Source organism: Sciurus vulgaris (genome assembly GCF_902686455.1).
Source record: "Sciurus vulgaris genome assembly, chromosome: 3".
Lineage (NCBI taxonomy): Eukaryota > Metazoa > Chordata > Mammalia > Rodentia > Sciuridae > Sciurus > Sciurus vulgaris.
Window position 1 is genome coordinate 91,397,895 of NC_136463.1, and position 14,817 is coordinate 91,412,711.

Consider the following 14,817-nt stretch of genomic DNA (forward strand, 5'->3'; position numbering starts at 1 on the left):
AAACTTTGAAGTATTTTTAATTTGGCATTGTTTTCTAATGACATTTTTCTTTATTTGTCACATGGGAGATTAAAGCATGCTAGGCAAGTAAGCACCCTACCACTGAGCTACATCCCCAGCAATTTTTAGTGCATTTCAAAATATGGTCTCCTTAAATATCCCAGGCTGCCCTTGAACTTTGCAATCCTCCCACGTTAGCCTCCTGAGTAGCTGACAGGCATGTGCTATCATATCCAGCTCTAACAACTTTCTATGAAGAACTCCTAAAGTCTTGAAATAACTCATCAGGATCTTAAATTTCTATTTGAAAAATTCTTCTCTATGGGGTTCCCTGCAGTACTAGAGAATTAATTATTGCAAAAGGAAACAAGAAATGTATAAAAACATTTGAAAGAATAGGATGAAATGATCAATATTTGTAAATGATACCACTGTCTACTACAATCCCATGTACTTCACTAATAATCAATCTATGGCCATTCTTGCTTTAGCTTTACCCCAACCCACTCATCCTTCAATTCCTATACTAGCCTAACTAAGCCTAAGTCATATTGTTCCATCTGTACATATTTTAGTATTTATCTCTAAAAGATAAGGCCTTTAGGGAAAAAGTTATCATAGTATCTCAAAAAAAAAAAAAATTAGTTCTTTAACATCAAATGTTCAATGTTTAAATTTCCAATACTGTCCTACCTCATTTTGTTTATTATTGTATTATTTAAAGCTAGATCTAAATGACTGACTGGCTCAAATGTGTAAACCATAGGTATCTTAATCCATACGTCTCACTTTTCTTTCAATTTATTTATTGAAGAAATCAGGTTAGTTTGCCCAGTTGTTTCCTATAAGTTTGAGTTTCACTGATTTTATCTCATTGTCATTTAACATGCTTTTTTTTTTTTTTTTTGGGGGGGGGTCCTGTTTTTCCTGTAAGTTGGTAATTAGACATAAAGGCTTAATGAGATTTGGGCATATTTTGGGGGTAGGGGCAAGACTGTCTACTGCGGTGGTATGTTCTTCCATAAATAGACATAAAATATGCCTGCTTGCCTCTCTTTTGTGATGTTAGCAATCACTAATGACCAATGCCTAGATAACAAACTAGGGGCAAAATGATGATGTTTCAACATTCTTTTTTCATTTACTCAGCTGTAGTATTTCCCTGAGCAGGGCTGGGGAGATAGCTCAGCTGGTAGAGTGCTTGCCTTGCAAGCACAAGGCCATGAGCTCCATCCCCAGTACCACAAAAAAAATAAATAAATAAAAAATAAAAAAATAATAATAATCCCTGAGCAGATACGTCCTTACTTCTACTATCTGGTTGGTTAATTTTGAAAACAATGAACTTGTTCCACTGGTGGCCAAAGTTTTTTGTGTGCCTTAATATTATTATAAACTAATTTAATATCTAATGTGTTTCAATTCCAAATTCTTCTTACTGACACTCAGATTATTCTAATTTTGGCATATGGTAGCCTCTCCAAGTTGGTTCCCACTCCTTTTCACATATCTTTCTTGCTTCTGTGGTACCTATTATGACAAATATTCCAGGCCCATCTTGTACAATTCTTGCTCCAAGCCAAAAATCTGCTATTTCTTTAAGTAGCTTTGGTTTCCCTTAGTAGAACATGGCATTTCAACATTACAGTATGATGCAACTGCTTTCAGAAAGTGTGACAGCTTTTAAAGCTGTTAAACAAGTATCTATTCAATGAGTGCAATTCTACCCAAGAGAAACAGAAGTACGCATGTAGATAAATATTTTTCATGAATGTTAATAGCAACTTCATTCAAATCAGCTCAAACTGGGAGATGTTCAACTAGAATGTCCATTAATACATGTTTGAATAAACAAAATTATAGTACAGCCATACAATACATTCAACAATTAAAGTAAACATCATGCCGGTGTGAGCGGCAGCTTGGAAGATTGAGGCAGGAGAACCCCAAGTTCAAAGCCTCAGCAACTTAGCGAGGTCCTAAGCAATTTGGCCACACCCTGTCTCAAAATAAAACATAAAAGAGGGTTGGGGTTGGGGGTCAGTGTTTAAGCACCCCTGGGTTCAATTTTTATTCAAAAATAAAAACAAACAAACAAAAAAGAACCCAAAAGTGAACAATCTACCAGTACATTTAATTTGTACCCCAGAGTATATACCAAATGACTCACTTATATGAAATTCTAAAGGAGGCATTATCGAACCTTTTCTCACCTCAAAAAAACAAATCAGACTTAGAGAAAAATATTTGTTTTTATATAATAAAAAAGACAAACAAAGCAAGAACAAATACCATACAAAAGAAAATTAAAACAGCTAACATCAAGAAAAGAAATTAATTTAACCAAGAAGTGAAATACAAATTAAACCAACAATGAGTAAAACTAAACCTCACACATATGGGAAAAAACATAATGTAGCCATTCCAAGAATTACTGTGAAACCATTAAAAAACAACAAAGCAAGACTATATATATATACAGACTTGGAAAGATGTCCAAGATAAAATGAAAAAGAGAGTGCAGGTTATAAAACTGAGTATTATAAAACTCTTGGCTCAAACACACAAATACACCACTTCATGAAAACAAACCTGAAAAGGTTTACAGTTGACTTTCTACTTTAGTCCTGATTCAATTCTACATAACTAGAAATTTCATAACAATTACTATTTTTTGATCTAAAATAAGTATTTTTATTTTACAAATTAAAAATACAAATGAACCACATAAAACTGATATAGAGTATAAACCCATTTTTGTAAAAGAAACAAAAATGTCAGGTTTAGTTTAAAAAGATTTCTAAATATCATTTAACTTTTATAGTGTCTTTATTCACTTTGGAGTAATGAGAGTTACACTTTGTTTTACTCTAGTTTTTACAGTTTGGATTTTTAAATATCTACCATATTTTCAATGAATAGGAGAATTCCCACTACCCATGATTTATTTATTGAGATATGTGTTATAATATATATATATATTCATATATATATATATATATATATATAGAGAGAGAGAGAGAGAGAGAGAGAGAGAGAGAGACAGAGACAGAGACAGACAGACAATACACAAATAAACACTGCTATGGAATTCTTACATTGAAAATTCTTTTTCAAGGGAGTTTAAAACCCTTTAGTTTGCTCCTACACTGACATTCATAGGTAAGGCTACATCCCCTGTATCATCTTGTAGCACAACTACACATTTCTTACAATTTGTTTCAGATTTTCAGGCAGGTACTATTAATTAGGAGAATAAAATAGTTTGTTACAAATGGAAAAAAAAAACTAGCAGATGATCTATTTTTTCACTTATGTGATGCTTTGCAATTGTCTTTCAGTTTCCTGAAATACATGCTTGATCTTTTCAATTAGAGTAAATTACTGGACAGTTAAGTATTAAGACCTAGAAGACAACATTGTATTATATGTGCATAAGACACCTAGTTTAGAACTTATTTATTCATTTATTATTTACTATGGTTTTATCAGGTGTTGTATACCAAAGAAATAAAATAAGCAATAGTGCCTTCCAGCAGTTTACAACAGGAAATAAGACACTTAAAACCTACAATGGAAGGCAAATAAGTAACTATCATCCTCATTGTCTTCAAAAATTATTGAAGGCTATTCTTTTTTTTTTTTTTTTTTTTAATTTTTTAGTTGTAGATGGATACGATACTTTGATTTTATTTATTTATTTTTATGTGGTGCTGACGATTGAACCCAGTGCCTCACACATGTTAGGCAAGTGCTCTACCACTGAGTTATAGCTGCTTCCCCTAAAGGCTATTCCTAATGCAAGGTATTTATACAAATTACTGTACAACATCTTATAAGCTAGGTGTTATTATATACTGGTTTTAAGAGAAGACATTGAGGAAGAGTTAGGCAATTGCCTAGGATAACAGTACCATTCCGTGATTCAATCACAGATCTGTCGTACTCAAAAGTCCCTGTTACAATCTCTGGAAAATATCACTCATGGATATGTTTTAAACATGGAGAAGAGACATATTAGAGATATAATGAAGGGATGGGTAGGAAGGGAAGTATTCTTAATTTAGGTTTATTATGTGTCCTGTATTCCTTTCATTTGCTAAATAGCTATGGTTAGGAAACAAAGTGCTCAATATGGATAGAACAGGGTTAGGGAGGGGGGTAAGAATGGAGGAAGGAAGGACTGTATAGAGGGAAAAGAGGGGTGGGAGGGGTGGGGGGAAGGGAAAAAATAACAATGAATCAAACAACATTACCCTATGTAAATTTATGATTACACAAATGGTATGCCTTTACACCATGTACAAACAGAGAAACAACATGTATCCCATTTGTTTACAATAAAAAAAATAATGGAAAAAAAATATGGATAGAACAAAGGCTCTCAATCTAATGGAAGACAAATAAATGAAAAATTTCAGTGTGATTATCTGCTGATAGAATAAATGGCCCCAAAATCCAAAAAGCAAATAAACCTTACCAAAAAATTTAAAAACTCTACTAGCATCCTTTTTAAAGTTCGTAAGTATTTAGAAGTTTTGGAGTTATACAGCGGAAGAACAAAAAAACTACATCAGTGAACCTAAAGAGTAAGATATATGTATAAGAGATTGGAATTTGCCAGGCGTGATGGCGCATGCCTGTAATCCCAGTTACTCAGGAACCTGAGAACAGGAGAATCTCAAGTTCAAAGACAGCCTCGGTAATTTAGCAAGACTTTGTCTCAAAATAAAAAGGGCTGGGGATGTGGCTCAGAGGTTAAGTACCTCTGGGTTCAATTCCTGGTACAAAGAAAAAAAAAAAAGTTGGAATTTAAAAATAATGAGCATGTATATTAGTTCTACAATAAAATTACTTACAAACAAATCAAGAAATGCTTTTAACAGCTGGGCATGGTGTAAACCCAGTGGCTCAGGAAGCTGAGGCAGGAGGATCATGAGTTCAAAGCCAGTCTCAGCAATTTAGCAAGGCCCTAAGTAACTCAGTGAGACCCTGTCTCTAAATAAAATACAAAAAAAAGGGCTGAGGATGTGATTTAGTGGTTAAGTGCCCCTGGGTTCAATTCCCAGTTCAAAGAAAAAAAAAATGCTATGCCAAGGGATGTATTAAATACTATAGAAGCAAAGAACTGCTTAGAGACAGAGCTCTCATAGAAATCATCTCGGTTCTGCTCATATTCAACCAATTACCTAGACTTTGGACAAGTAGCTTTAGCATTCTGAACATCAGTCTCCTCATTTGTAAAGTAAGATAGCAATGCCTGTTCTGTCTACTTCACATAGCTGTAGGGATAATCAAATGTGGAAAGTGTGTGAAAAGTATGGATTACAAATTTATGTAGTGCCATTACTATTTTTAGACAGTGCAACACTAAGCCAGGTCAATTTTCCATAAGAAACTGAGGTTTGTTTAAATCACCCTAATGTTTCTGCTGTTAAATTCTTAGCACTGTCCAAAATAACTTTATACAATGATAACCTGGTATAGTGACACAGGCCTGTAATCCCAGTGACTGAGAAGGCTGAAAGAGAAGAATCTCAAGTTTGAGGGTAGGAACTTAGCAAGGCCCTAAGGATTTTCCAAGACCCTGTCTCAAAATGTAACATAAAAAAGGGCTGGAGATGTGGCTGAGTGGTTAAGTGACCCTGGATTCAACCCCTAGCACCAAAATAAAGTTAATAAATAAAATAGTAAAAATACTCTATTTGTGCTTTCTGTCCAAAAGGGAATTGAACAGCTATAACTTTAAAAATACAGCTAGCATGACTAAATTACTGTATTTAAATTTAAATATTTACATGTGGCCAGTTGCTACTGTATAGGACAGACCCATCTTAGCCTTATCTCTCTTCCACTACTTTGCCCCTCTAAATAATTACAAATACAAGGGTACTATCCAATGAGAAGCTTCTCAAAAATACTCATTTAAATTATTAAACTTCTGAGAGATGCTAGGAAAGTAATTTAAAGTCTTAAGATTTCATTGAAATCTTGAGGGTCAAAATTTATTTTTAAGGATAGCTTGTAGGAACTTAAAACTGATTAATCATGTTGTTTTGTTACAGTTTTGTTTTGATTAATTTATATTAGTTTGAGGAATTTGAAAGACAAAAATTCAGTGTCCTTATCATTATATCAATCTTACCTTTAGCTCTACTTGTATGAACTCTTGCACGTACCCAAACAACTTCATCAGCTTTTTGTACTGTCAAGTCTTTAACCAAAACCAAAATTCGATCTGCAACAAATAGTAATTTTTAAATTTAGAATTTAGAGATCAGAATTATTTGTCTGATAGGTAATCTAAAAATTTCGTCATCATATTAAATAATTCTCAGTCTTTGGTAACACTTTCTTTTCTACCACCTTCAATATGCAATTTGCTTCAAGTTTTGTGAATTGTAGTTTCTAAATATTTCTCCAAAATCCATCCAGTGCTCTACCATCTTTACTGCCACCATCCTAACTGCCACCATCCTAAACCAAGTCATTATCTCTTGCATAAACTACAGCAGCAGCCTCCATACCAGTCCCCTTCTAATTCAGTCTATGCTACAGTCAAAGAGAGAATTTCAAAATGCAAATCTGCTGAACTTTTCATAACTTCAAAGGTCAAACACAGCCTGTCCTCATCTGCCTGTGCCTAAGTGAACACATCAGTTTGCCTGCCCACCATATAGTATCTTAGTCAGCTAGCCATCAGGAAGAATTCTCCGCCAGGCCTACAACAGTGACTGATCCAGGGAAGGATATATTACTCAAGCTGAGGAAATCAAAGTCTTTCTCTGGAACTTAACATACACATGCCGGGAATAAAGCTCTTGAAATCCTTTTCCCTGAGCTGAGATGGTGTAGGCCTGGGGCTGCAATCACTATCTTTCCCACTAGCATGAGTTTGTAAGAGGGGAGAACAAAGCCAATATCCTATAGGAAGTAAAGCCAACAGAAGGAATGAGAACACCCTGAAGATGCTTGAACCCCTAGATACAATCACGCTCGATAGTCATTTCAACCCCAACGATTATGCCCCCTGATATTAAAAAAACTACATTCATCTAGATCACCCCAACAGGAAAATGATTGCAAAATAACTATTACATAGAGGTAGCTTTACAAGCCAACATTCAGAAATCATTATTGTTCTAAATATGTAATAATTTGATTAGGGGAAAAAACTGGGATATTAAGTAAGAACATAGTAATAGATGACAGTACAATATGAAAGATAATACCTTGGGGCTGGGGATATAGCTCAGTTGGTAGAATGCTTACTTTACAAGCACAAGGCCCTGGTTCAATCCCCAGCACCGCAAAACAAAACAAAACAAAACAAAACAAAAAAAACAGAAAAAGAAAAAAGATAATACCTTATAGGATATGATAATAAGATCCAATCATGAATTGGATTTTATCTAAATATAATTTGTCTTTTAAAGCAAAGATGCAACTGTAAATATAATATGATCTATCCTGTTCTCATGACTAAAAGCCAAAAGAATGTAAGAGGAATTTCAAAGCCATTAGGTATCATAGGAGGATTTCTGCAAAACACCATCTTTATGAACAAGCCAACTTCCAAGTCTGCTATGTAAACTCAGGCAAAGGAAAGTATAAAAAGTATAAAAGTATAAAAGAAAAAAGAGATGAAAAAGCATAATATTTGAAAAGGCAGATGTGCCAAGATTGTAAAAGCACATAACTTACTAATTAATCAAAACTCAAAACTAAACAAAACAGAAAGTATACATTTAAAAAAGTGGACTTATAAATATATGTGATAATTAGGATAACTTTAATAGTAATAGGAAAAGAAAAAGGGTAACAACCCTTCTTTCTTATGGCATCCCATTAATTAGTACAAGAATTTTCAACCTTTAATAATACCTCAACGTACTTGAGACACAAGTTATACTCCACCAGTATGACTGGTTAACTGCAGCAAAGATCAGTGGCAGCAGGGTTTCAGTTCAAAATACTGTCTATTCTACACTTTTTAACAGTCACTGGCAGTACAAAGAAGAAATCCGGAGAAACTGAAGCAGGAGGGAAATGATTTTGAGCTCACACTTCTTATAGAAGTGTTAAACTCAAATTGTAGGACTGTCAAAAGTTTCAGAGTATGGAAAGAATCATGGGCTCTAAGGTCAGTTTCAATCTCAGGTCTGGCAGATTCTGGCTGTATGAGGTAAATTCCTTATCTTTCAACTTTAGTTCCTTAGAGTCTTTAAGGATTTTGTAAGGATTAAGAAAATAAATGCTTGGAAAGAATCGAGTAGGAGTTTAACAAATAATAGCCAAAAATAGAGAAATTAGGAAGAAAGTAATGGAGGTAGTTTCATGAAAACATGCAAAAAGGTTGAAGGTGATAAAGGCAGTTATTAACCACTCTTCTTTTACCCCTAGTCCAGAGTTAAATCTTATTACTGAATTATTGAGGAATTTAATAAAATAAAAGCTATCACTTAAAACACACCATTCGTAGTTCCTAGAAATCCAAGATGTTGGATAAAAGCTAATTATAATACTCATTAAACATATTTTCTTTCTTTTCCAGATTAGAAACACTAAACTGACAATGTTTACATAGGGTAATGACATCTACTTGGTTTATGAATGCCATTAAAGCTTTTCGAAATTATTTCTTCAGTGTTATGCTGACCCTACTTAAAACTTCACACAGCTACTAACCTGGTTTTTCCTGTGACTGTATCATTGGAGATATTCCATATCTTTCTTTAGCATAATCCTACAAAAAAAGTTTTACATCATGACTTTTTATATAAATACATAAGTATGAATAACCAGATTAAAAAATGAACTTGTCTTAACTTTCACAATCATTTCATTAATTCAGATCAAGCAGATTTTTAGATATGGAAATCTGTTATTTATTTACACATGTATCTACAGAAAAGAAAAGCACCCAGCTTCTGGTTAGTTTGCTTTGGAGACCACCAATCCTGGATGGATATAACACACATAATAGCATTCAGATGAAATTTACACACATCTCAACTACCTTCTTCAAAAGATCAAACTATTTCAAAGTAGAATATAAACTTTCTCTGTGAAGGGAATAAGATGAAGTACCAGTTTTATTAGCTTCCTATTACAGGAAGAGATGGTCAAAGAGAACCAATGCTTTGGGTAGGCTTTCTGAGTACCAGATGTCTACAGTTTTTAGAAATCTGGGATGTAGGGCATAAGCTAACTACAACTTTCCTTTTAATAAAACATCAGCACAAAATTTACCAGCTTCCTGGTTTTGGCTCAGGACAACAGGTTACAAGGGTTAGAGAGTGCCAATTTATCAAATTTCTTGTAGAGTTAGGAACAGGAAACAGCAGGCCAAGGGTCCAGGTGATTAACAAACTAAACATATTTATAAATAGATAAGTAGCCTCTTACTCTTACTTTACCTCTAAAATGATCTCTTAAGTTCTTTCTAGCTGTAACTCTTCCCAAGTATTTACCTTGAATCGAGCTATGCTACTGCAATGGGGCACCTGTTTATATTATAAATCAGAACAAGAATACACAAAAATAATTTCCTTAGATTTTTGCAAGGTAACTTAAGATCTATAAGAAACAGTTTTGTCACTCAACAGCTATTTGCTGGAATCCTCTTAGATCTGGAGAACACTGAATTTTGTGTCTATACCAAAATGAACTACATATGTTAAGATACTGAACTTTCTTTAATATTAAAAAAATACGCATCTAGGACAATTATCACCAGGACCCTAGTGGAAAGATGCTGTCACACGATGAAGCCTAAAGGCAGAGTAAAACACATGAGTGTGAAGACGAAGGTGTGACCCTTCTAATTAGTTCTGTTCATATTTCATTCAGCAACCCTTCCTCCATTACTATTCTGAGATGCCTTATTTATGTTCCTTGCCAAACATAATTTCTCAATAGAATTTTCAAAATTTCTCAATAGAATAAGAGACAGGCATTGACTAAAGCTCAATATTACTACAGCACCCATAACTGGATGTGTGGGATGGTTTAAAACTTTGACTTCTGAAAAGCCTGAAGGATTGCTGGGTATTCATCTCAAATGCATCTTCTGCAAACTTCATTACCTACCTCACTGGGTCACTGACAGAAAGTAAATTAAGATAACGTATGTTCCTTAATGCTATCACATGGGAAAATGGTCATTTACCACAATGGCAAATGGTTTTGCAAAGTACTGTTATTACTTGCCAACACATTAGGAATACGAGGACTGAGAACCTATCGATTACTGGAGGTTATCAAGTATTCCTGAGGCGGGAGTGGGGTGGGCCGTGCATTACGTGTAGGACGTGCCTAACCCACACAGGCTCAAAGTGTGACACCGCCGCTCCTACTTCCAGGGCAGTGGGTGCTTCACGTCCACCCCACCCCAGGTGCGCTCTCCTTGTAGGCTAGGACTCCCAGGCGACCTTGTGAGAAATGCGGTCTGGAGGAAGTCTGGCCACGCTGCTTAGGCCCTGGCCCTGGAGGCCCCGTGGAGGCTCCAGACGCCTGGACCCCAGGCCCTGGGCCTGCAGAGAAAATGCTAACGGAGGGAGCCCGACAGTAGGGCCCGGCTTACCCTAATCCCTCCCTCAGCGCTGTCCGGCCCAGGACTCTGCCCTCCCAAGCCCAGAAATGGAGGAAACCCACTTCCGCCGCGTCCATGATCTCCCGCGGCTTCTCCTGACTCTTGCGACTGGCGTTGGCGCTGGGCATCGGGACACTGAGTCGGGGAGTGGACACCACCCTTCCTCGCAGGCGTCTGTAAGGGCAAGCCAAGAAGCTTCTCCCTCCCGCACAATCTCCGCCCTCCCGGCCCTCCTGCTTGGGTACACGCGCTCGGACTCCGCGTTGAAGTGCGGCTTTGGAAAGATCGCGAGAGCTGCGGCTCTCTCGAGATCCCGGAGCGCCGAGAGGCGAGCGGCGGCACCCTATCACGTTACTCTTCCTCTCGCCCCGCCTCTACGGGATTGTCCCGGAGTTGGAGGGAATCCCGGGAATTTGGTATAGTCTCGCGGGATTGGCTCTGAGTGACTGGATCCTAGGATACTTGTTGGCCTTCATTCTTCTTTTATTGGAATTGAAAGTAATTTGAAGAGTTGGTTAAATACTATTTCCCCTGCAAATTTTTTTTTACATTCCATCAAGTTTCAACTGTCTTTGTAGTCTTACCCTAGCACAAAATGGCAGTTAATACTTGTTAAGGGGTTTAGGGGAAAATTAAAGGCCTCTGGAGGTTCCCTCATTCAGGTCTTAGGAGATATGGTCTGTACTTAACTAAATGTGGTCTGGTAAAATTTTGTTCCATTTAATTGATCAATGTTTATCTGTAGGCATCTACTTTATGCTAGGCATGTCAGGCACTGGTAATCACATGATTGGCCATAATTCCTGCTCTTAATATTACACAGGGACCTAGGCTTACAGATCCTCTTATTTTGATACATGCTTCCATGATCTCAGAGACAGGAAGACAACCTAGCTATTAAAGTGACTGCCTAGAACTAACATTTCACATTCCGCTTCTGTTTTCATTGACCATTCCTGATTTCACAAGGCAGGAGAATTTATTTGTTCTTTAGGGAATGACATTGAATATTTGTAATCAATAACACATTCCATTAAAAAACACATTCCAAGCTAGGTACAGTGGCACATGCCTGTAATCCCTGCAACTCGGGATGCTGAGGCAGGAGGATGGAAAATTCAAGACCAGTTTCAGCAAACTAGTGAGGCTCTCAGCAACTTAGTAAGACCCTGTCTCAAATTAAAAAAAAAAAAAAAAAAAAAAAAAAAGACGGGTGTGGCTTATGGTTAAACCCCTTGGGTTAAATACACACACACACACACACACACACACACACACACACACACAAAACATTCCATTATACTCTTAGATTTCCAAATAGGAGTCTGTGAAATGCTTTCTTTTGGTATTTTCAAAAAGATTTTGGGGCTGGGGTTGTGGCTCAGTGGTAGAGTGCTCATCTAGCATGAGTTAGGCACTGGGTTTGATCCTCAGCACCACATAAAAATAAAATAAAGGTATTGTGTCCACCCACAGCTTAAAAAAAAAAGATATTGTTAATTAGGGTGGTATTAATGTATGAATTGATTGTCAAAAATCTGAATACAAATTTCATTAGTTGTCCCTTTACTAGGGTAGGGATCTTACTTTTCAATCTGTCCATGAGATTTCCTTATGTCCAAGAGGTCTTCCTTACTTTGGCAGCTTTGCCTTGATAAGTATTTGTATTTAGGTCATAGCCTTGGAATGAGGCTTGCTTCTGGTCTGCTTTTCTGATAGTAATAGGAAAGAAATATTTGCCACATCCATGGTCACATTCAGTGTGCCTGAGGTCTTGTGAATCTGCTCTAGTACAGATAACCACAGCTGCAACTGAGGCTATGATTTGGACATTGACATTAATGTCTCGTCTTTGCAGGAACCATTCTTAAAAATAGGACTAGGATAGAGAATATTAACCAGTAGGTCTTTAAGGATTGCACTAATCTCTGCCATCCCCCAAAGAACCTGACGATGAGATTTACGCTTCTGGTTGAGAACTGGGAAAGTGATTTCAGGGGTTTCCTTTTAGCCTTCTGCAGTATAATAGCCCTATCCCTAAGGCCAAGGAACTGTAGGGAAATAGCTCTTCATGTTTCCCCTGGTACCTTATAGGTATCCATATAAACTAAGTGGGCGAGGACTTGAACTACAGCTCATGTGAGTCTTCAGAGAACACCTTGTGATCCTCCTGGGACTTGAGGGGATAGGAGACCATATCCCACTCACTTCACTATTTCTTTGGGAGGCTGTCATGGGATGGTTTCTCATCTCCTCCAGGAGTCTAATGATGTACAGGACTTCTTATCTCCCTCCTGCTATGGATCTGCAGGATATAAACATGCTTAGCAGTAGTCTAGAAGTGGCTCATCAACAACAGGGTGTCCTACAATTCATGTTGCAATCATCTGGTCCATTTTGTTTCAGTCTTGTCACCTTTGGCTCATTCTTCTTTTCACTCCTTATGTAAGCAATAAACTGTCTAAATCTACAAATGGTTTGTTAGAGCTTTTCTGATAAGTCAGTGAGGTCTTGACCTTGTCCTTGCTTGTTTTGTGTGTTTCTGTCTTGATAGGAACAACATGGGATTCCTCTGACTGCCATTCATTTTAGAGACAAGGAAAACAACCCCCTGGGTTTCATGTTGCTATTAAGAAATCTTTAGCACCATTGTGATTCTTGATTCTTCATGTGTGATTCTTTTCCACTCAAAAAAAAAAAAAAAAAAAAAGCATACAGCAGTATATCTGCTAAGTAAGCTATCATTGGTCTTTCTCTTTGTTCCTAATGCTCTGAAATCTCGTAATGCATGCCATCCTGTGGGTCTAAAGTCATCAGTGTGCTGGACCTCAATGGGCCTTTCAATCTGGAAACTCATTTAGTTCTGGGACATTTTCTTGAAAAATGTCCTTAATTATATTCTCTTCTCCCTTTCTTGAATTCTTGTTATTCAAGTAGTGGCTTTCTGAGCTGGCCTTTTAGCTTTCTCATTATTGCTCTCCATTTTCCTTTTTATTGCCTTTTTGATCTGCTTTTGGGAGACTTTTTTCAACTTTATCTTCTGATCTTTCACTTGAGGTTTTATCATTTCTGCCATAATGTTTATAATTTCTTAAAGCACTTTTTTGTTCTATGAATGGTAAAGACTAGAATCCCAATTTTTTTTGAGGGGTACTGAGGGTTGAACCCAGGGGGAACTTTACCACTGAGCTATATCCCTAGCCCATTTCTGTTTTTCATTTTGAGACAGGATCTTGCCAAGTTCTTAGGACCTCACTACATTGCTGAGGCTGAACTCAAACTTGTGATCCTCCTTCCTCAGCCTCCCAAGTCATTGGAAGTACAGGTGTGTGCCATCATGAGCTAGAACATGCATGCAGGGGCTGGGGTTGTGACTTAGTGGTAGAACACTTGCCTAGCATGTGTGAGGCACTGGGTTAGATTCTCAGCACCACATAAAAAAATAAATAAATAAAACAAAGGTATTGTGTCCATCTACAACTAAAAAATATTTTAAAAATATGCATGCAGTATCTTCTCATCTTACTGAGCGTATATATAAGCTGATTTGGGGGGTAATTTTTAAAAGTGTTCTCTGTGCATTTCTTCCCCCGCCCAAGGTTTTTCTTGATCTTTTTTTTTGGGGGGGGTCCATTTTTTAAATTTGTTCTAACTGGTTATAAATGACAGTAGAATGCATTTTGACACATTGTACACAAATGGAGCATAACTTCTCATTCCTCTGGCTGTACATGTTACCAAATCATGTGTAATCATACATGTATATAGGGTAATAATGTCTGTCTCATTCTACTGTCCCTCCCATCCCCACTGCCCCACTGCTCCTCTCACTCCCCTTTGCATAATCCAAACTTCCTTCATTCTTCCCTACTCCCTCCCTCGACTATGGATCATTATCCAATTATCAGAGAAAACATTTGACCTTTGTTTTTCGGGACTGACTTATTTCACTTAGCATGATATTTTCTAGTTCTATCCATTTACCTGCAAATGCCATAGTTTCATTCTTCTTCATGGCTGAGTACTATTCCATCATGTATACATGCCACATTTTCTTTCTCCATTCGTCTGTTGAAGGGTATCTAGGTTGGTTCCATAGTTTAGCTACTGTGAATTGAGCTGCTGTAAACATTGATGTGGCTACATCACTGTATGCTGATCTGAAGTCCTCTGTGTATAAACTGAGGAGTGGGATAGCTGGGTCAAATGGTGGTTCTATTCCA

The 14,817-nt window shown here is 36.9% G+C and overlaps 1 protein-coding gene across 1 annotated transcript in view; it reads right to left on the bottom strand.

Annotated features, from left to right (window-relative positions):
* Nucleotides 1-10,890, bottom strand: part of DARS1 (aspartyl-tRNA synthetase 1) — a 67,582-nt gene extending 56,692 nt beyond the window's left edge. Inside the window, exons 1-3 of the mRNA XM_079135672.1 lie at nt 10,657-10,890; nt 8,689-8,746; nt 6,146-6,238 (exon numbers count right to left, since the gene is read on the bottom strand). Coding sequence (XP_078991798.1) covers nt 6,146-6,238; nt 8,689-8,746; nt 10,657-10,722 — 217 coding nt within the window. The 5' untranslated portion in view covers nt 10,723-10,890. The remainder of the gene's footprint in view (nt 1-6,145; nt 6,239-8,688; nt 8,747-10,656) is intronic.
* Nucleotides 10,891-14,817: the final 3,927 nt, after the last annotated feature.